The 23,673-nt window shown below is 42.3% G+C and overlaps 1 protein-coding gene across 1 annotated transcript in view; it reads right to left on the minus strand.

Moving 5' to 3' along the window:
* Nucleotides 1-3,831: 3,831 nt before the first annotated feature.
* Nucleotides 3,832-23,673, minus strand: part of ISX (intestine-specific homeobox) — a 30,585-nt gene continuing 10,743 nt past the window's right edge. The window contains exons 6-8 of the mRNA XM_006890234.1: nucleotides 15,217-15,368; nucleotides 8,405-8,521; nucleotides 3,832-4,074 (exon numbers count right to left, since the gene is read on the minus strand). Coding sequence (XP_006890296.1) covers nucleotides 3,832-4,074; nucleotides 8,405-8,521; nucleotides 15,217-15,368 — 512 coding nt within the window. The remainder of the gene's footprint in view (nucleotides 4,075-8,404; nucleotides 8,522-15,216; nucleotides 15,369-23,673) is intronic.

Genomic DNA, 23,673 nt, shown 5'->3' on the forward strand with positions numbered 1-23,673 from the left:
GTAGAATGTACATTTGTTGATTCTCAAATATCTACTCTCGCAAGAAAATTCAACCACCGTGCAACCAGGTGCTCCTTAGAGGCAAATACGGTGAAATTTTGTCTCACAGACTTAGTGCACATTTAGGAGGGGCCAGACCTTGGGAAGAGAGATCATGCTTGGAAAGGTGGAGAGTCAGCAAAAGAGAGAAAGACCCTGAACAGCGTGGATTGACACAGGGACAGTAACAACAGGCTTAAATAAAGCAGAAAAAGAATAAGGATGACACACAGGACAGGACAGGGCACAGGTCTGATGTTCATACGGTCAATACAGGTCACAGTGGACTCGACAGGATCTAACAACAGGAAGGAGAGTGATGGGTCCAAATCAATCCTCCCCTTAATGGTTGGTAGACATGGACTTGTGGTATTGACCATGGGCTTGTGAGAGACAGTTTGCTGAAGGAATTTTAGATAGGCTTTCCTGTTCCAGAGTCATCACTTGCTCTTCCTCTGGAGAGCACAGGCATATCTGGTCTTGGCATCTAAAACAGAAGCCGCCATACTGGAATTAGCCAGACAGAGGACGAGGTTGCCCTAGGGATAGTGAGGCAGCCTAACCCTGGGAACTTGCTCCCGGGGGATGCTGCTGGGTCTCTGAATCAAGTTGCCTTGAGGCCTTCTTGTCCTATGGACTTCAAGGAGAAAGGATACATGCTCTTGCTACTTAATTCAATTTGGATTGAACTTTCTTTTATTTGTAGCTCAAAACATCAGAAACACTTGTTCCATGGAAGGAGACCCTTTTTTATTTAGTTCCTAGTTCTATGCCTGGCCATATACAAGGTATTTAGAAAGTGTTGTTGTTTTTATATGCCATGAAGTCGCCTGTGACTCATAGCAACTTTATGTATAACAGCCCTAAACCCTGCTGTATCTTGTGTCAACCTTATTGTCTCTGGCACAACTACCCCCATTACCCTAGTCACTGAATCAATCCATTTCATTGATCATTTCAGCAATCATTTCTCTTGTGTTGTCCCTCTGCCCTCCCAAGCATGATGTCCCTCTCCAAGGATTCGCCCCTCCTTGCAACATGTCCAAAATAAGTCAGATGAAGCTTTAGAATCCTTGCCTCCAAGGTGGCAGCCTGGTTTCATTCACCCTCTCTAGGATGAACCTCTTTGTTCTCTTAGACGTCTATGGTATAATAAATGCTAGTGATATTGATAGAAATTTGATGGTCTTTCTCTCTCGGGTGTTCTTTTAGAGCTCACTGGATGGCTGAGGTTCCCTCATGGTGTTTCTAGATATAAATAACTAAGTAGCTAAGATATATGGCTATCTGAAGAAGTCTAGTGAGAGTCCAGTCACCATATCACCCCTACTAATAGCCAGACCACTGAGTAAGGTCATATTAGAACATCCAGCTGACCACCACTGGTCACCAACTGATCACTCACAGATGACCCAGCCCAGATTAGGAACCCAACTAAGCCACACAATCCTGCCATGAGGAAGTGGTTGTTGCTTCAAATCACTAAGGTTTGCGGTGACTTGTTATGAAACAAAACCTCAGGGCTAGTATAGAAGCCATCAGCATACAGAAAGTGTTTTTATATAGAAAAGTTTCTTGAATCCATCTTTATCATTTTCTTGCTAGAATAAGATAATAGGACTGTTCTGCATCTTCCACTTTTGACTTAATGATGTGTCTAATGATCAATTTCCATGAGGTACGCTCCAGTCTCTCATTATTTCTAACAGTTGAATGAATAAATGATGATCTGTTTAAACAGTGTCCTATTTAGATGGTTTCCAGTATTTGCTATTACAAAGCCTCAGTGAACATTCTCACATGCTATATATATGTGTGTGTATTATGTATATGCTTATCAGATAAATTCTTGTAAATAGAATTGCTGGGTCAAATACACTGCATTTAGAATATTAATTGCTATTGTCAAATAGTTTCAAATTATAGGACTCATGCACACCTAGGTGGCCAAGAATAGCGCATGCATAGTGGACTGCCGCAAGAATAGGTAAACCTGTCTGCGAAGAAGTTACGCTAATGAGCTCCTGCCAGGCAAACTCAGTGAGGTTTTATCTCACATACTTTGGACAAGATGCATCTGGTCACTAGAAAAGGATTTGCCTGCTTGGAAAAGAGAGAGCCAGTAAGGGAGAATGAGACGCTCAACAAGGTGGATTGATACAGCGACTGCAAAAAATGTGCAGTGGAGATTATAAAGGCAGCACAAGATTGGTCAGGCATTCGTCCCTTCATGTGAGAGGTTGCTATGATTTGGGACTCCACAGCACCTAACAACAACAACAACAACAGCAACCCATTTATATATGAGTCTCTGCCTCACTGACATTTTAAAAAAATCTGTCAAGTTGAAAGGTTGAAGAAACACCTTCATTACAGATTTACTTATTTTATTATGAATAAAGTTGAGAATATTTTCACATGCTTAATATCCATTTGCCATCTTTCTAGAACTCATTTATTCCTGCTCTTTGCCAATTTACCTGTTTGTTTAACCTTTTTAAAAACTGAACTCTAAAAGGTCAATGGGTCTTAAAGAAATATTACACAATCTGTAAATACTTTCCAGATATAGATTCTTTATCTGAGTTTTAGAGGAGTTGAAGAAGCAACCAAGAATAACTTCTGATGTCTACAAAGGTGTGTTTTCTGTTTTGGTTGAGTCTTGGGTATGGTCTGTTGCTAGAAACTGGGTTTGAGCTGATTGGATTTGGCCTTTTATTTAAAAAAAGTATTTGGTTGCCAGTTTGGGGCTGCTTTGTTTTCAGGCAAACATTCTTCTAAATAGTACAGCACTCATCTGTCAATTTGCTGTACAGAGGTTACTCAAGCTTGCTGTGATGTGACACTGTGTCAAATGATGTGACACTGATGTGTCAAATGTGATAATGGTTACTCATGGTGGACAGTGTTTGATGGCACACTCAAATTAAAACAAACTTGGAAGCAGGAGTGGCATTTACTTCCAAAATAGCTTGCCTCCGGAAAGTCTCTGAACTTAGAGAAACAATGAAAGTTATGTGTATTGAGGACTTTCATTCATAGGTTCACTATGAGTCGTCTACGACTTGACGGCACTTAACAACAACAACATCAATAACATATTTTGTAAGTCCAAGCACTTGGCTCCCACCGTTGCATACAGTGGTCTTGTCTGCAGCTGACTTTTGAGGCAGGCTTTGTTATCCTCATTGATATAATGGATGGAGAAAATGAAATTCAGAGAAATAAGTAGCCAGGGAAAATGGAAAAGGCCTTGAAACGTACACAAACAGATTACTGGATGTTCTGTCTAGCATTTACTCCCAGACTATTGGCATTTCTCATATTTATTCAAGCTACTTTACTACTATAAGTTGTAGAAACCTGACAGTTGAGCGAACAATTTGATCACAGAAAAGCAAAGGGGTCCTGAGTTGTTCATCTCTGTATCCTCTCTTGGCCTCTTTGCTTCTGTTCTTACATGGGTCCATTCACAAAAGTTAGGATGAGAAATGTCCTCAGAAACCATGTTGTCCAGCTTTCTCCCTCTACAGATGAGGTCCAGAGGAGGGGAATGACTGACCGGAGGTCACACAGCAAGTTGGAGGAGAGCCCAGTGTAAGAGAATGATCTTCCCACTGTAGAGCTTGTCCTGAGATTGCATGCAGCCCATCTGATGAGCCAGAGAGATGACGCTGTGACGATACCATTTACTCCTTGTTGCTTAACCCGAGACGGCCCTCTGGCATGTTTTCAGACACCACTGTTCTGGTGATGAGGAGAATGACTCTTTGGGGAGAGGCTGCCTGATTCCTAGGTTGAAGAGGCACAGATGTGGCCCCACCTTGGGTACAGAGGTTGCGGAAGGAGCTGGAGCACAGGGACGCAGATCTGCTGCAGGAGAGGGTCCCGAGGCGTCTGCATCTCCCATGGCGGGTGTGGAGGGAGGGTGACTTGTGCAGGGAGCCAGGCAGTGGCCAGCTGGTTTTGAACAAGCGGATAACAATTGGTGGGAGGAGCCAGCCTGGGTAGAACCACAGATGTCTGAAGAGGGGCCTGTTACAAAGAGAGAGCAGGAGAGAGAAGATCAGGAGAGAGAAGTGAACCGTCACCTTTGGCCTGGGAAGTCTGCAGCTCGCCTGCTTTTCTCCCCTGGCATGGGCACAGCAAGGGCCAAACTTCCCCAGGTCTTCTGGGTTTAACACCGAAAGACTGCATGAACCTTGATGGGTGGTCACAGCTGTCCATGGCCAATGAGGTCAGGAAAGCAAGTTCGAATCCCAACACTTAGTAGTTGCAGGGAAAACTCATTTTACTTGTCAGGTCATTTTTGCCTTAGTGAAAAACTTATTTAAAATCCTACCTGATGGGCCTGGTCAATGGTTAGTAACATTACAAAACACTATGTAGAGACTCATAGGGTCGCTATGAGTCGCAGGCGACTCGACAGCACATAACAACAACAAACAACAATGTATAGGAATGATGGTATGAAACACGACAAATAGAGGAGTGCATGAAATACAATGTACAGAAACAAAATACAGTATATACATATAAATTTTGTATGCAAACCAATATGAAATAAAAATCATTTAAAAAATTCCTACCTGATGGTGTCACTGTGGGAACATAGGAAGGTCTTTGGGTGGCACAAATAGCTTGACTATTAACCCAAAGGTGTACAGTTTGAACCTATCCCATGACACCACAGGCCTGGTAATCTGCTTCCATAAAGATTGTCATTTTCTTTAGGACTCATGATGGCCCCAAGGATGTAGAGTAGAATTGCGCTCTACAGAGTTTCAAAGCTGTGACCTCTGGGAAGCAGGTATCACCAAGCTGTCTTCTGAGTTGCCTCTTGCTGGGTTCGAACCACCAACATCTGGTCAGTGGTTGAACACTTAACTGTATGTGCCACCCAGGAACTCCTCTGTAAGGGTTCACAGTCAGGGTAATTCTATAACACAGTTCTGCTCGGTAAGATGCAATAGCTGCTGGGAGTTGGGTTTAAGTTTTGATTTTGTGGGGATAGAGAAACCTTGAACACTAGACCGACGTGATAGTAGTGTCTGTTCCAGAGGGCAGGCTTATTTGTCTTATTTCCTGCCATGCCCACAGTGGTTAGACCTGATGCTGCTACAAAAAGGTGGGTGGAGGCTTCACATGAAGTGCACTGCTTGGGAATCGAACTCAGGTCTCCTTTGTGGAAGTGAGAATTCTCCCAGTGAACCACCAATGCCCTCTCAGCATCTGTTGTTGTTAGGTGCTGGCGAGAGGTGTATGACTCAGAGCAACTCGGTGACCAACACAATCGAACCCTGTCCTGTCTTGCTCCAGCCTTTTCTTTCCTGAAGCACCAGGGGCTGTTAAGTCAACTAGGACTCATCACAAACAGTAGATTGGATCTTGCCATTTCCTGTGCCATTCTTGCCATCTCTGTCATTCTCAAGCTCATTGTTTCTGTCTGCTTCGTTGAGGGTTTTCTTCTCTTTGGCTGACTCTAGCATCTTTTTTCAAGGATTTGTTGCTCCTGACAACATACTTAAAGTATGTGAGAAGTTTCACCATCCTTACTTCTAAAGACCTGGTACACACTCAAAAATATATGTTGACTAACTCAACACAGGCAATGCGAAGATTATGCGAAGGCATTTGGCTGTGTCGATCATAACAAGTGATGGCTAAGATTGAGAAAAAATGGGATCCCAGAGCACTAAATTGTGCTCATGTGAAACCTATACCTAGACCGAGAAGCTGACATGTGAATAGAGCAAGGGAATTCTACATCAGTTAAGATTAAGAAAGGCATGCATCACAGTTGTATCCTTTCTCTATACCTGGTTAATCATATACTAAGCAAATTATTAGAGAAGCTAGACTCTATGAAGAAGAATATGGCATCAGGATTAGAGGAATACTTGTCAATAACTTTCATTATGTAGGTGATGCAACCTTGTTTACTAAAAGTGAGGAAGACCTGAAATACTTGCTTCAGCAGATAAAACACTACAGCCTTCAATACGGATTCTATTTTAATGTCAAGAAAACAAAAATTCTTATCATTGAACCAATAGGTGATGTGATAGATGGAGAGAAGATTGAAACTGTCAATGATTTCATTTTACTTGGTTCCACAGTCAATACACTTTGTACAGCAGTCAGGACATCACGATGTATATTGCACTGGGAAAGTCTGTAGTTAAGGGACCTCTCCAAATTATTATGGAGCAATGATGTTAGTTTGAGGACTAAGGTATGCCTGATTCAGACCAGAGTTTTTCCAATCACTTGATACACTGCTGAAAGCTACACAATGAATAAGGTTGTTGTTGTTATGCGCCGTCGAGTCACTTGCGACTCATAGCGACCCTATGTACAACAGCCCTAAACTCCGCTCTGTCCTGTGCCAATCGCACGGTCTCTGACACTCCCATCCCGATTAATAAGGATAAGGATGACAGAAGAAAAATTGACGCCTTTGAGTTGTGGTGGTGGAGGAGAGTACCAAATACCCCACAGGCTCCCAAAAGAACAAACAGATACGTCTTGGAGAAGGTGAAGTCAGAGTATTCCTTGGAGAGAAGGATGGAAAACCTTTGTCTTACATACTGTGGGCATGTTGCTAGAAGAGGCTATTTCTTGGAGAAGACATCATACTTGGAAAAGTGGAGGGATGGCGAAGGAGAGGAAGAACCTCAGCCCAGTGGATGGATACAGTTACTGCAGCAATGGGCTCAAGTTTGTCTAAGATTATGAGGATGGCACAGGATAGGGCAGGGCTCAGGACTGTTGTTTATAGAGTTACTATGAGTCGAACATGACTTGAAAGCACATAACAACAACAACAACAACATACTGCTAACATTTAGGGAGCAGTTCTGAAGTGCAAAATCCTATAAAGTGCTCAATTATAATTGAAGGGTGAGTGGCTTAAACCCACCAGCTCCGTGGGAGAAAGATGGGGTAGTCTGCTTCTATAAAGATTTCCAGCCTTAGAAATCTTACGGGGCGGTTCTACTTTGCCCTGTTGGGTTGCTGTGAGTTGGACCTAAAGCCAGAGCAGTGGGATTTTTCAAATGGCAAACATTCTTTTTATCTTATTCATTTAATCTTCATCAGAGCATGAGCGTTGTCCCTGACAGGCAAAATGACGATTCCACAGTCTCACTGTTACATGCAGATCTGGGATTTAGAACAGGGTGCTCTGACTTCAGACTTGGTGTACTAAACTTGCATGCATTACACTTTACTCTGTGACCTTGTTTTAGAAACTTTAAAGCTTTGCAAGTGTAATACAAGCTACTCCCTGGAGGAAGAAGAAGCACTATGATGGCTTCCAGTGGATGAGAAATCAGTGACATGTATTAAGTCTCATAAATGTCAAGACCCTTCCGTGTCCCTGTTGTTATGTGCCATCGAGTTGGCTGTGACTCGTAGTGACCTTATATACAATAGCTCTGAACCTTCTCTGAGCCAGTCTCACCGACTCTGACACACTTACCCCCATGATCTCAGTTATTGTGTCAATCTGTGTCACTCAAGGTCTTCCTCTCTGTTCTGTCCCTCCACCCTTCTAAGCATGTTGTTCTTCTCCAAGGACTGGGCCCACCTAGAAATATGCCCAAAGTATGTGAGATGGAGCTTCAAAATCATTGCCTTTAAGGAACAGCTTGATTTCACCCTCTCCAGGGCAGACCTCTTTGTTCTCTTGGTGGTCAATAGAATGCTTAATGCTCTTCTCCAGTACCACAACTCAAAGGCATCAATTCTTCTGGCATCCTTAGTTGTTGTTCAACTCTCTGATGCATAGCAAGTAATTGAGAAGACCATGGACTGAATCAGGCACAAATTAGATGTCTCTAGAGTGACATCGTTGCTCTTTAGCACTCTAGAGTGTTCCCTGAAAACAGATTTCCCTAAATCTACTTTGGATTTCCTGACTTCTGGTGACAAGAATGTTGATTGTGAAACTGAGCAAGCTGAAATTGTTAACAACCTCAATCTCTTCTCCATCCATCATGGTGCTTCTAGTTGTTTCCAGTGGTGAGAATCTTTGCCTTCTTGATGTTGATCTTCAATCCATGTTGAAGACTACAGTCCTTGACCTTCTGAAGCAAATGCTTCAGGTCCTCTTCAGTTTCTACAAGCAAGGTTGCATCATCTGCATAACTCAAATTGTTTATAAGTCTTCCCCCAATCCTGATGCCACATTCCTCCACATCAAATCTAGCCCTTATGCTCCTAAATTAATTTCCCGTCAACTTTTTGCAGCCGTTAATGAGCCTCTAAAGTGTTTCTTCCAATCTAGATTTAGAATGTTTCCAGACAATGGATACCACCCCACCCCTCCTTGCCCCATCCCTTTCATGCCTCAACAACTCACCACAACATCCAGATTTGTCACTGGGGCCAATTTGGTCTCACTCAGTGGCTGCAGAGTGTTCAGGCTGCCCAGTTTCTCCTGCTTCCGCCACTTGGCTCGCTGGTTCTGGAACCAGATCTGAGGTGAAGTAGAGAGAAGACGGAGATAGAGAGTGGGTTTATTCCTATAAATAAAAGTCCAAACCCAATGCCTGAAAATCAACTCCAACTCAGGGCGACCCTCCAGGTTTCTGAGACTATATATTCAATGGGAGCAGACTGCCCCATTGAAGACGTTCTGATTAACAGCTCAACCGCCAACGCCATCAGGGATCCTTGAGATCCATCTGGGACTGGTCTTCTTCACGTTGCCTCCACCTCACAGTGCCTGCACATGTATTAGGGAACTCTGCTCCACAGGGGCTTTCAATGACTGCTATTTTGAATGTAATTATCAGGCCTTTTATCCGAGGCATCTATGCATTTGGAGAAAACTTCCCAGATTTTGGTTAGTAACTGATGCCTTGCAACTTTGTACTTTCCAGGGACTCCGTTTGATACCTGCTCTCACGTGGATAATAATAACATCTTGCAAGGGACTAGCATTTCATAGTTTATGAAACATAAGGGCATCCACGGTTTCCTTAGATCTGGAGGTCAGTGTCCTAAGAAGGGACCAGGGGTCACATGTCTTCAAGACCAATAGGGACATACATGAGTGAATCGGATGGTGCCAGGTAACTGAGAGTGGCAGAGCCTATGGGCAACCAGAGTATGTGGACCGAGTGTTTTGTTGTGATGTTAGACCTGTTGCCTGGCCTTGTTCCATCGCCACGATCAGGAGTGAGCTGGACCATTTTGATCTATAGTGTTGACACTGACTGGTTTTGTTAACCCTGCTCTGCAATCCCAAAGGCACAAAGTTCGAGGTCACCAGCTGCTCTGTGGGAGAAGGATGGGCAATCTCCTCCTATGAGATTAACTGCCTTTGAAAACTTGCCGGAGGGTCAGCTATAGGTTGGTCCTGACTCTACAGTACTCAACAACAACAACAATATGATGCTTTAGGTGAAAGTTTACACAGACAATCAGTTTCCCATTCCATAGTCATACACAGATTGTTATATGATATCAGTTGTTATTGTTGCAATGAATCAGCACTTCTTCTCTATTTCTCCTCCTTTTTTTCCTGCCCCTCTTTGCCTTCTCATCTTTTCTTTTGGACAAATGCTGCCTATTTGGGCTTCTGTAATTGCTCAACACCGTGACACTTACGTGTCAAATGCAATAACAGTTACCCATGATGGACAGTGCTTGGTGGAGCTCCCCCGTTAAAACAAGCTTGGACGCAGGAATGGCGTCCACTTCCGTAAATAGCTTGCCTTGGGAAAGCCTCTCAACCTGGAATGAGGATGAAAGTCACTCAAGTGATTTTCGTTCATAGGGTCGCTGTGAGTTGCCTACAACTCGACGACCCTTAACAACAGCAAACAATAATTGCTGGAAATAAAAGGCATATCCTCACAGGTATAATTGCTTATTTTATATTTGTTGGCTCAGCAAACTGATTGGATATATGGTGAAAAATTAAAACTCTGACACTTTCCCTACTTTTAAGTGATGCAATAATTCTTTGTTATGTTTGAACTACTAATTCTTGGTCTAAATATAGTTTCATATGAGCACAATTATGTGTTCTGGAATTTCTATTCATCTCAATATTATCCACAATTTATTATGAATCAAATGCATCTGCAGAGTCAATAAAGGACAGGTAAATATCTTTTTGATCTTCTCAGCTTTCAGCCAAGGTTCAGCCAACATTAGCAATAATATCCCTCATTTGAAGGCATCTTTTTAAATCCAGATTGAATTTCTGATATTTTCCTATTGATGTACTATCTCAGCTATTTTTTAATAATCATCAGCAAGAGTTTATTTACATGTGATTTTAAGGATTTTGCTTGATAATTTTCATTCTGTTGGATCATTTTTTTAAAGGGGGGTTCACAAATAAGGATCTCTTCTAGTCAGTTGGCCAAGTTGCTGTCTTCTAAATTTCTTACCACAGACAAGTGAGAATGGCTAACATTTCATCTGTTTGCTGAAATACCTCAATTGGTCTTTTAGTTAATTCCTGGGACCTTATATTTTGCCCTTGTCTCCAGTGCAGCTTTGATTTCCCCCCTTTAATACCATTAGTCAGTCCTTCTAGAAATAATTCAGTGTTAACTAATTTTTTTTTGGCACAGTCATTCTATATTATTTCCATCTACATTTAAGGTTCCCTGCATCATTCAATATCTTGCCCATAGAAATCTTTTGCTGAGCAAATAATCTGAGAAACTGGACTATATTAAGAAGAATGTGGCATCAAGTAAACCAGTATAAAAAATTTGTATAAAAAAGTAGAAAAAAAGAATATGGCATCAAGTCGGAGGGAAACGCATCAATAATCTGCATTATGCGGATGACACAGCTTTGTTTGTGGAAAGTGGACAAGACTTGAAGCACTTACTAAAGAAGAACAAAGCCTAAAGCTTTCAGATGAGCTAGACCTCAACTTCAACAAAAGAAAATCCTTATCATTACGGCCTCAAGCGTATCAGAGATGATGAGGGTGGCACAGGATAAAATAGGTTTCAGACCTGTTGTTTATTGGATCGCTTTGTGTTATATTCAACTCAACAGCACTTAACAACAGACTAATAGGTAACATCATGATAAATAGAGTCAAGATTGATGTTTTCAAGGGTTTCCTTTTTCTTGGCTTCACAACTTCCATGAAAGTAGCAATCAAGACATCAAAAGATGTGCTCCTCTGGGAAAATATGCTTTAAAGGACTTCTTTAAAATGCCGAAGAGTAAGGATGTCTGTTTAAAGACTAAGGTGAACCTGGCCCAAGCCATGATATTTTCAACTGCTTCCTATTCATGTAGAAGTTGGGTAATGAATAAAGAAGATAAAGGAATGTATGCCCTTGAATTGGGGTGCTGGCCAAGACAGATGAATATTCCGTGTAAACTTATCTTGGAGGAAGTACAAACAGGACGCTCTTTAGAGGTAAGGATGATGAGGCTTTGAGACTGGTGTCAGAAGTTGTTGCCTCTCCTTGGATAAAGGCATCACGCTAGGAAAAGTAGAGGGTCAGTGAACGAAAGGAAGACCCTCAACAAGATGAACTGACACAGTGTTCCAGCCCATTGTTGCATTCAACATGGGTCAGGATAGAGCAACCCATTGTTGGTAGGGATGCTGGAAGGCAGAGCTGACTCAATGGCACCTTCCAACAGTATTTGACTGACAGGCGACCTCTAGGATCATTGACAGATTTTTGGAAGCAATTGCCCAGGCCTTTCTCTGTGGTTCATCTCACCCTGGAAGCTGCACTGAAACTTATTCAGCACCATAGCAACACAAGAGCCTCTACTGACAGATTGGTGGTGGCTGTGTATGATAGGCACTGGCCACTGTTTGGGGCTGACTCATTTTCAAGCCTAAATCTTGTTTTTCACGGATAGTTGTTAGACTGTTTTTCAAGGGAAAGCTACTGATTTTTTTTTTAAAGAATGATTTTTTAAAATTTTTATTTATTATGTGTGTGTGTGTGTGTGTGTGTGTGTGTGTGTACCGTCAAATCAGATCTGACTAGTAGAGGAGGAGATTACCCCTCCTTCCTCGGCAGAGCATCTGGTGGATTCGAACCGTGCGCCTCTGGGATTGCAGTGCAGCTTCCTGCCACTAGTCCACCAGAGCTCCCCTTGAATTTTATTTTTTAATGCTCAAGTCAAATGAAATCCATTTGTGGGTGACCCAGCTGTTAGGCCACCAATCTCTAACCCCTGTGGAGCCTCTGGACATCTTAGATTTCATATTTACCTTCCACATGTTCATAGATGCCCTGAGGGTCCTAGCATGTGGCCAGGTGCCCTTGGTGATTCCTCTGCAGGAAGAGTGGAATTCTGGGCTTTTCTGTGGATGCAGGTGCTGCCCAGGCAGCTGATGATGACCTCTAATGAGGGGAAGTCCAAGACAAGTGTGGTTTTCTTTCAGAACAGCAGTATGGCATACATTAAAGAGTGAGATGTTGACCTTGGCCTTGGTCTAGTTTTGAATTTTACTGAGACCATCACATGTCTATTTTATTTTAAAAATAGCCAGACAAAGAAGAATAATCTAGAAGATGGTTTTAGATAAAATTCCAAGGGTGCAGAAGTTGAATTTGGTAGTGGCATGTCACCGGGTCATCTCAGTGCTCTTTCCTGTGCCAAAGTACTTGGTGAATTGGGCATGAGTAAAGATGGCAGGGCATGTCCCTGGTGAGTCACAGGGACTAGCAAACTTTAGCCTGGTAGAGAGCAAGAGAGAATCTTGAGAGATTACACAGGTAGTTGTTATGTACTGTCAAGTTGGTACAGACCCATAGCTGACCATCCAATGGGTTTTCAAAGGCAGTAAATTACACGGGAGAAGTCTCCCCATCTTTTTTCTATGGTGCAACTGGTGAATTCAAACTGTATGCCTTAGAGCTGACAGTACAACTTCTTACCACTAGGCCACCAGAGCTCCCTCATATATGGGTGGTGATTGTTATTGTTGTGGGCTGTCAAGTTGGAATCAACTCATAGCTGACCTTCCAGAAGGTTGTCAGAGGCAGTTAATTGCATGGAACAAGATTGTCCATCCTTCTCCCCTGGGTCGCTGGTGGATTTGAACCAGATGCTCCCGCTACATGGGTAATCAGGGCTCAAATCAGGTGTCTGACCATTACTCTGTGCACTTCTCACTTCCTTGTGCTGCTTTCAGAGCTCTGTCCACATGGTTTATATAGACCAGAAGGCAGTAAACTATGGCCTACAGGCCAAATTATGACTGTTGGGTGTTCGTTTTTTTTTTTAAAATAACCCCTTAGCTAAGAATGGTATTCATACTTTAAAATAGTTAAGGGTAAAAAAATATCAAAAGAAGACCAATATTTTGTGACATATGAAAATGACTAAAAGCACAAATTCTTAGTGTTAATAAATCAAGCTTTGTTGGAAAAAGTTTTATGCTTATTTGCTTTTATGCCTATGACTGTTTTTGTGTCATAGTGGCAGAGTTGTAGAGTTGTCAATAATTTGACAGATCTAAGCGAGGCGCTGCCCAGTTTGTGTTGCACAGGATAGGACAGAGTTCACATCTGTTGTTCTTAGGGTCGCCATGAGTCATGTTTCATTCAAAGGCACTCAACAACAACAACAGCATCAACAAGAAGTCTGTTTTCCTCTCTCAGGCTCTCACTTCCAAGATGACAAAGAAAAGGAGAAACAATGGCTGTGCCAAAAAGGGCCACGGCCACATGCAGCCTATTCACTGCATGAACTGCGCCCACTGCGTGCCCAAAGACAAGGCAGTAAAGAAGTTAATGATTTGAAATATAGTAGAGACAGCTGTCGTCAGGGACACTTCCGAAGCAAGTGTCTTCGACGCATATGTGCTTCCAAAGCTCTATGTGAAACTGCACTTTTGTGTGAGTTGTACCATTCACAGCAAGGTGCTGAGGAACCGTTTTTATGAAGCCCAAGACAGAAAACCTCCACCCAGATTTAGACCTGCAGGCGCTGCCCCACGGCCACCATCAAAGCCCATGATGGATTTGATTCCTTAAAGGCTGAAGAAGATAAAAACTCATTTGAAAAGAAAATTGGAAAAGATAATAATTTACTTTTGTTTTTTTTTAAATCAGTCTGTCAATGATGCGGAGGCTGGATAGTTGAAGTATAACTAGTATGCTCCTTGGATGGTGCAAACAGTGAAGTGCTTCGACTATTAGCCAAAAGATTGGAGGTTTGAATCATGGAATAAAAGTCTGATGAAGAATTTCCAAAAGGTCACAGCCAAAGGAGTGTAGCTCTTCTCTGAAGTACAGGAACTGACTTGATGGCAACTACTTTAACAGAGATGTGTGTGTGTGTGTGTGTGTGTGTGTGTGTGTAGAGAAAGGGCAAGGAGGCAGAGATTAACGGCAATCATCTAATGATACTTCACGGTAATCATCCAATGCCACCCCATATACTCCATCAATACGGACAAAGGAGAACAATATCTTATGAATACGTGTTGTCGTGTTAAGTGTCATAGAGTCATAGATGACTCATAGCGATTCTATGAATGAAAGTCCCGAACACAAAACTTTCATCTTTTCTCCAAGTTCATAGGGTATCCAGAGGCAAGCTTTTTTTGGAAGTGGATGCCACTACAGCTTCCAAGCCTGTTTTATTTGGGAGATTCACAAAAAAAAAACAGGCCTGAGGGCCCCAAATCCTTTTTAAATATGAGGCCAAATCTTATCAGCTTACGCCCTATTGTGAACAACAGCCACACCCTAGTCTCAACCCCAAATCAGAAAACACACTTTTGCAGAATCTGGCTGTTCCGATCATCTTCCCAGCCTGAAATAACCCCGTGAATAAATGTAGAAGGTCAGCATAAGAAAGGAAGACCTTGGATGAGATGGATGGACACAGTGACTCTGGCCTGCGGTTCAGGTGTGTCAGATGGAGAGATTGGCTCCAATAGAGGAAGGTTCAGAGTCATTGTTCAGAAGGTCACGATGAGTCATGGTTGATTCGGTGGCACATAACAACAACAAAACAACAACAAAACAACAACAACAACAACAACATGGTAACCTCAGCTCCTGGAACTGATCATATCTGGCAAATATGATTGCTCTTAAGGGATGAAGCCCCCCACATTTTTCAGATGAGGACAGACGTGGAAAATCTAATCTAGGACGTGCTTCTTCCTGGCCGCAGGTTGAGGCTAAGGGTGGGGCAGGGTGGAGGTACCTGAACACGGGTTTCAGGGAGGTTGATCCTGGCTGCTAGCTGGTTGCGGATATGGACGTCGGGGTAGTGGGTGAAATGAAACATCCTCTCCAGCTCGTGCAGCTGCTCCGTGGTGAAGGTGGTGCGGACCCTCCGCTTGTGCTTCGCCTCCTCTGTGTGGAGAGAGCCCGAGGTGGGTCAGTGGTTCTGGACTTAGCCCCTTGCTTAGGCGGCTCTGTTAGTTTTTCTCTCTTTCAACCCTCGCTACCTGCTACTGAGTCTTAGCCCCCTGGCTCCACTTGCTAGCTGTTTTCACAATATTCTCTTTTCTAAAATTCCCTGCCCATAGGCAGAGTTCGATTTTGGACACGTTAATTAGAGAGACCATAAATTGGAAGTGATTCTGGGGCAATGAACAATAGCTATAACAACAAATTGGCTATTCAAATGAAAGCATCTCTTAGGGATTACATGGCGTGCCCCTAAAAGAGATATTGTAAGTCTTAAGCTTTGTTTCTGTGAATGGGGCTGTTTGTTTGGAAATAGGGTCTTATGAAGATGTTATCAGTTAGGTTGGCATGAAGTCATGGTGAAGTAGGGTGGATCCTAATTCTGTATTACTGGTGTCCTTATAGAGAAGAGAGGAAAAGAAGAGACTGAGACAAAAAGAAGATGCCATGTCATACTGTGTAATACTGCAGATGCAAGTCAAAGAATGCTTGGCTTACCACACAGAGGCTAGGAGAGGGACACGGGACATTGTCTTCTCAAAAATCACAGAAAGAATCAACGTAGTTGACGTCCTGATGTCAAATTCCCAACCTGAAGAACTCTAAAACAATGCATTTCTTCTCTTCCAAGCTAATTAATTTGTAGTATTTTGTTATGACTGCATGTTGTTGTTGTTAGATGCCATTGAGTTGAGTATGACTCATAGCAACCCTATGAACAAAAGATCTGAACCCTGTTCTATCCTGTGCCATCCTCACACTTGTCTTCCTTTTCTTGGCCGACCCTCCATAGGAAATCAATATATTACTGAATGTTGTTCTTGTTGTTATGTGCCATTGAGTTGAATACAACTCTTAACAACCCTTTGAACAACATGTCTGGACCTTGCTCTCTCCAGCATCCTCCCCATGACTTTACCTGAACACTTTGTTATAGTCGCTGTGTCAATCCACCTCCTCGAGGGTCTGATCTTTCTCTGACTTCTTACCTTTCCCAACATGATGTCTTTTCTCAAAGACATCTCCGGTCCCTCTTGATAACATGCCTAAATTTTGTAAGATGAAGCTTCACCATCCTTGCCTCTAAGGGCCGCCTTGGTTGTACTTCCTCTGAGACAGATTTGTTATTTCGGCAGTTCATGGAATTGGACAGGCAGATGTGTCTATACATTTGGCAAGATCTGACCTGAAGCTCAGATTTGGGAAATATTCATGTATATTTGGTATTTGAAGTCATGTGAATGGGTGAGTTAACCTGGGCAGAAAGTGTAGGTAAGGAAGAGAAGAATCTGGGAGCAGGCCCTGTGGTCCTCCACCATTTAGAGGTTCAACAACAGAACAGGCAACAAATGGGACCAAGAGCGGGAAGTTTTAAGTAAGAGAAAAGCAAGAAAGTAAGAAGAAAACATGGAAACATGATAAGTAAATATTTAAATAGAGAGGATATAGCTGGGTCCATGCTGTGAACAGATTAACATGAAGAAGACGGAAAAATGGTCACTGAAGTTGCTCTCATGGAGGACCTTAGTAAGCACGGGGATCAACCAAGACCAGAGGACTCTCCTCTTGTTGATTGCTGTTGAGTCGAGCATGACTCATAGCAACCTGAAGCCTTTCTATAATTATTGTTGTTTCTCCAGGTTCACAGACTTTCCAGAGGCATGTGGTTTAGGAAGTGGATGGCACTCCTGCTTCCAAACCTGAATCAGTCTGGGAGCTCCACCAAACACTGCCTATGATGGACAGTCAACCACGGTGTTTGACACACCTATGGTACAGTTGTCCATCATCACAGCAACTCTAAGTCACTTCAGCAGAGCAAATAGATAGATCACTGCTGTACCACTTACAAATGACATTTTATGGTCTGCTTTTGATTCTCCTTTTTACCCTTTGTTGCTAATACATTAAAGAGAAAATCTTTTCAAGTCACTTTTACTCCTTTTGCTGACTTCCAGAGGTTTCTTGAGGACTATAGACAGTGAGATTTCCAGCATTTTCACCCACTACAGCAAGCTGTTGGCTTGTGAAGGCCCCGTGATGGGAAAGTTTGAACTTCCTTTCCCTCTCCATCCCCTTTCTCTCCCCAACTCTGCTGCTTCTTCACTTTTAAGCGATATTGATTCCACGTCTAGAGCCGGTGGTTTGCTTAAAGGACAGTGTTAAAGCCACAAAGGATGATAGAGAGATAATGAGTGTTAATTCCTTGCCAAGTTCAATATTCTCTCTATACCCTAGACCTGACAGACACTGAGGTGAATCTGCAGGGGACAAAATAGAAGGCAACATGATGACAGTATCCATTCATCCCCTTGCGACCTCAGCACTTTAGATGATGAAAATTATATAGTATCGTGCTGGAAATTGCAGACAAATGTACAGAAAGGAAGACTTCACACAAGAGCTTGGCAAAGTGTCAGGAGCAGTAAAGGGCTGAGAGGCATTTGAGAACGTAAAGGCGTGGAACAGAACATGTAGAACTGAAAACGTAGGATTTAGAACTAAAACATGGGCAATTAAAAACCTGGATAACTTTAAAAGCATGGAGAATATGTGGCTAGTTGATACCATTGTGGACAACACAGATAGAGAGCGATTCCATTCTTTCACAGAGTTTTATTGGTTGGTCGGTCTACCTTGAGGATTCACTCTTTAGTACTTTTTAGCACAACTTTTTGAAGTTTCTCCTCTTTTGTTACCATGGTTATAACAGTCAGAAACCTAAGAGCAAGAGGAAAGGTGGGCTGTTCCTTCATTTCTCTTCTGGTCCTCAAGGAAAAGGAACAAACTTTAGGAGGAGAAGGTGCTCAGGATTTCTGGGTGGCAGGTTAGAGCAGAGTGAACTTGCCCATGACCTAGAGCTGAGTGGAGACGGCAAAGAGAAGAGTTTGAATGTGTGGTCCAGGAGGGCTGAAGATGAAGGCTTTGGCTTTCCTTCTATGTCAGAACGAAGGAGTCAGCAGAGCTTACTGAAACCTTTGCCAGGAAGAGGCTGCTCTAGGAAATGGGGAGGGGGCGGTGCTTGAGTTACACAACAATGTGGGCTGTAAGAGAGAGGAAGCAGGTGAGAGAAGGCAGAACGGTGTAAGTGGAATGTGGATCAGAGAAGGATGCATAGAACAGAACACAGCACTGAATCACGGGAGCGGAAGGATCCGTGTTGATGAGGTTGCTTCATGCAAAGCAAACGATTCTTAACCCACAGGAAGGGACGTGGCGTTCTATGTTCTGGACTATGCTCAAAGAGAGTGATGAGAGTGTTAGGGTTTACTTTCTGATGCAGAATGGACCACTCTGATTCAGAATGGACCACTCTGGAAGGAGGTGAGAAAATATTTGCGATTTCCTACTTGTTCATCTTTCCCCTAAAGGGTTCTCGGTGCAGAAGCCCACCCATTGCAACCGGCAAAGGGCACATGGAGAGTGGGCACAGAAGGATGCAGGGAGACGGTGGGGGAAGGCAGTAGGGAACTGCCACCCCCTTTCAAAGGGTTCCTCTCCCTGCTATTAATAGTAGGAGCTGTGAATCACACTTCAGTGGGTCTTCAAAGAGAACCAGTCAGCAGAACTTAATTAAACCTGCACCGTTTAGCACATCGATCATAAGAAGTACATAATTTACACAGGTGATTAGACCACCTAATTATAAACCCATGTTTCTGCCTGCTTGGCTCCCTCCCCGGATTGCTCCTTTCTTGCATTCTGCTAATTGCCGCTGGCTGATCCACCAAAAGTCCAGGGGGAGGTGGTCACTGGGTGAGGTCACTGGGAAATGGACCTTGGTCTTGTCCTGCTAAGGCACTGGGTCCCCCCTGGAGGAGATGAGAGGCACCTTCGAGAGTCCCTCTGTAGGCTAGGGGCAGCTCCTGACACCATGAGCAGTAGGGTGCAAGCAGGGAAGACCTATTGCTGCCCCCTTTTTTTCTCTAGCCAGCTCTTACCTCTTCTGGCTCCCCATTGTTCACAGGGCAGGTTCTTTTCTTGGCTTTAAAGCATTTTCTCGATGGAATACTATGCAGCATGCAGGAACAATGGTTTTGTAAATCATTATCTAACTTGGGAGGGACTAGAGAGCTTTATGCTAAGTGAACTAACTCAGTCCCATAAGGACAAATACTGTAAAAGACCATTACTGTAGAAATAGGTAACTAGTAAAACCTGTATGAGGCTCTAAGGAGGGGAGGGTGGGGAGCTGAAGGGTGAGGATGGGCAGGGCCTGGGGGTGAGCATAGGTCGCACACTTTGATGGCTGGAGGGAGGGGTGGGTTGTTAAGGAAATGGTGTGAGAAAGATCTGGTGTGAAAAAACATTCAGATGAACTTTATAAGTAAACCAGTTTAAAATGAAGAAAAAAAAATATTTTCGTCTCCCTAATCCTCTTGTCTGATATTTATTTTTTTAAAATACATACGCAATTTTATTTGCTAGGAAAGTCTTAAAATATTTTCATTTAATTTTAGAGAAAGTGTTATGGGTTGGTTTTTTTTTTACATTTTATTATTAATTTCAATGAAAATTTACAGAGATTTTGGATTTCCATTCATTCAGTGTTGCACTTTTCTCCCTGCCCACCCCTCTGCCACAGTACCTCCCCTCTTTGAAAAGTAAAAGAAAAATTCTTTCATTGTTTTACAATTCCTCCCCCCAGGTCCACTCCACTATGCAGCCTTCACTCTGGACTCCTTTTTTTTTTCATATATCCCTTTTAAACAGTTTCCCACCTCATCTGTTTCAATGCAGTATACATTATTTATCCCATCTTTCTCAGTCTCCCCCCAACTCCGATACCAGCCCTGTTTTACAACAGTGGCACCATGCAGTAGTTGTCCTTTTGTGACTGAGATACTTCACTCAGCATAATGTCCTCCAGGGTCACCCATTTTGAATAATATTGCATGAGTTGCTTGTTTATCAATGCAGCATAGTATTCCATTGTGTGAATATACCACAGCTTCTCTATCCATTCATTTGTTGATGGGCACTTAGGCGCTTCCTCAAAAAGTTGCAAATAGAGATACTATTTGACCCAGCAATTCCACTACTGGGATTATATCCCAAAGAAACCATAACTGCCACCCAAGCAGATATATGCACACCCATGTTTATCGTGGCTTTGTCTGATATGTCAATACCACTTTAATACTTACTGTTGTTAAATGCGGTCAAGTTGACTCCCAATTCTTAATGACCCACACACAATGGGAGGAAATGCTGACCAATCCCACAATTCTTTCACATCACACTTTTGCAGTCCATGCGATTTTCATGGAAAGATTGCTCGAAGTAGATTAACTAGTCCTTTCTTGGTAGTCTGGTTTAACCCAGAAGCTTTGCTGAACCCTATTTAGCTGCATAGCAACACATAATAAGACACCACAGACAGGCCTGTGCTTGTGTTGTGTTGCCTGTACTATCCCAAACTCTCAATCCTTCAAAATTCCTTTCTCTTAAAAGTGGGCCTGATTTAATGACTTCCTACAAACTAATAGAAATGGTAGTAGATGAGTTACTTTGTGATTTCTGAGACTAGACTGTTAAAGTGTATGATTTCCACATCACTCTCTCCCTCTTGCATTGTTCGCATTGGTAGACGCCACACAGCAACATTTGGAGATGCCTAGAGTATTGAGGGTACCATGGACTGCTAAGAAAACAAACAGATTCATCCTGGAAAGGGTTAAACTGGGCTGCTCCGTGGAGGCAAGGATTCTAAGGCTTTGTCTGACATACTTTGGACATGTTGTAAGGAGAGACCGGTACTTGGAGAGGGACATCATGCTTGGGAGTGTGGAGGGCAGGCGTAGGAGGGGAAGGCCCTCTATGAGGGGGATTGATTCAGTGACTGGGTTAAGCAGGATGGGAGTGTCGGAGACAGTGTGATTGGCACAGGACAGAGCAGAGTTTAGGGCTGTTGTACATAGGGTCGCTATGAGTCTCAAGCGACTTGACGGCACATAACAACAACAACAACTGGTGTCTTAGTGATAAGGAATGAGATGCATATGGTGACAGGAAGAAAGGATGAAATAGGAGCTGAACAGAAGGTTTCAAAGGGAAGTGAGAGAAGACAAAGCAAAGTGTTATTACAAAATGTTCAAATACCTGGAGTTAGCAAACAAAAAGGGAAGAACACACTCAGCATTTCTTCAGCTGGAAGAACTGGAGAACAAATTCAAGGTTCAAGTTGGAATACTGAATGAAGGAGTCTGTGGACAAACATTGAATGATGCAGAAAGCTTAAAAAAAAACACCCATAAGACACAGTCACTGTACCCAAAATAACTGGTCAACAGTGCAGTTGTTGTTAGGTGCTATCAAGTAGAGTATGACTCATAACGACCCTATGAGCAAAAGATCTGAAACCAGTCCTGTCCTGAGCCATCCTCACACTTGCTGACACACTAGAGCCCATTGCAGCAGTCACTGTGTCAATCACCTGGTTGAGGGTCTTCCTCAATGGATGGGTTTGGTGGAGCTCCCTGATTAAAACAGACTAGGAAGCAGGATGGGCCATCTACTTCCTAAATAAAAGGCTTTTGAAAACCCTATGAACAACACTGCAGTAGCTTATGATTAATAGTCAATGGTGCTGAAAGAAAAAGCCCAAGCTGCACTGAAGGTATCAGAATAAATAAGGCTCCAGGAATTGGCAGAATAATAGCTGAAGTGTTTCAACAAACAGATGCAGCTCTGAACATACTCACTTGTTGATGCCAAGAAATTTGCAAGAAAATTACCTGGTCAACCAGCTGGAAGGATCCACTTAAAAAATATGATTCAACAAAATATAGAAATTATTGAACAGTGTTATTAATATCATACATGAGTAAACTACTGCTAAGATTTTTTAAAAAGGCTGGAGCAGTGCATTGATAGGAAACTACCAGCAATTCAAACTGGATTCAGAAAACAGAAAAGGCCATGGAAAAAGGTGTATCATCATTGATGTCAGGTGGATCTTGTAGGAAGGCAGAGAGTATCACAAAGATGTCTACTTGTGTTTTATTATACAAAAGTATTCAACACTATGGCTTATAATAAATTATAGATAATGTTGAGAATAATGGGAATCCTAGAACACTTAGCTGTATTCATGTATATCTGTACCTGAACCAAGAAAAAATAATTTCAACAAAACAAGGATTGAATCCTTTCACTACCCTTATTTAATATGTATAGTAACAAAATAATCCAAGAAGCTGGATTATTATTTATCTTCTCTTTTCTTAGTTTCCTCCCTGTATTGGAACAAGTGAAAGAAAAAACTGTTTAAAAGGAATATATTATTAGGCATTATTTGCATGACAATAGTCTAGAATAAGAGGTGCATAGCAAAGTAAATGGGGGGGGAAGAAGGGGGAGGAAATAGTTAAACAATGAATGAAATTTTTTTGAGAGAAAAGCGAACTGGGGGTGGATATGGAAGAAAATGTGCAACAATAAATAAATGGAAATCTGAGTTTTCTGTAAACTTTCATTAAAATCACAATAAAAGTTATTTATAAAAGCGGTTCAAATCCACCAGATGCTCTGCTGGAGAAGAAGGGGCAATCTCCTCCTGTACCAGTCAGATCCAATTTGATGGCACACACACACAAAATAATAAAAGAAAAGAAAAACAATTATTTATAAAAAAGGAAGCTAGATTATATGGAGAAGAATCTGGAATCAGTATTGTAGGAAGACTTATTAATGATCTGTAATGTGCAGACAACGCAACCTTTCTAGGTGAATGTGATGAAGACTTGAAGCACTTACTAATGAAGATAGAAACAGCAGCCCTTTTATCGCCACATCAAGGAAAAAAAATCCTCTCAACAAAGAGAAATCTCACGATAAGTGGAGAAGAGATTTAAGTTGCCAGGTATTTCCTTTTCTTCGGATCCACAATCAATCCCCCATGGAAACAGCAGTCAGGCAGTTTGGTGCTTCCTCAAAGAGCTGAACATAGAAATTCCATATGACCCAGATATTCCATTACTTGGAATATACCCTGAGAATATGAGAACTGAGGCACAAATGGAGATTTGTACACCGATGTTCATAGCAGCATTATTCACCTTTGCAAGAACATGGAAACAGCCCAAATGTCCAACCACAAACGAATATATTGAGAAATTATGGTACATTCACACAATGGAATACTACGCAGTACACAGGAGTAATAATTTTGTAATTTACTACTTAACTTGGGAGGGACTGGAGAGCATTATGCTGAATGAACTAACTCAGTCCCACAAGGATAAAT

The sequence above is a fragment of the Elephantulus edwardii genome, unplaced genomic scaffold (genome assembly GCF_000299155.1).
Source record: "Elephantulus edwardii isolate Elephantulus edwardi_28Jun2011 unplaced genomic scaffold, EleEdw1.0 scaffold00086, whole genome shotgun sequence".
NCBI lineage: Eukaryota > Metazoa > Chordata > Mammalia > Macroscelidea > Macroscelididae > Elephantulus > Elephantulus edwardii.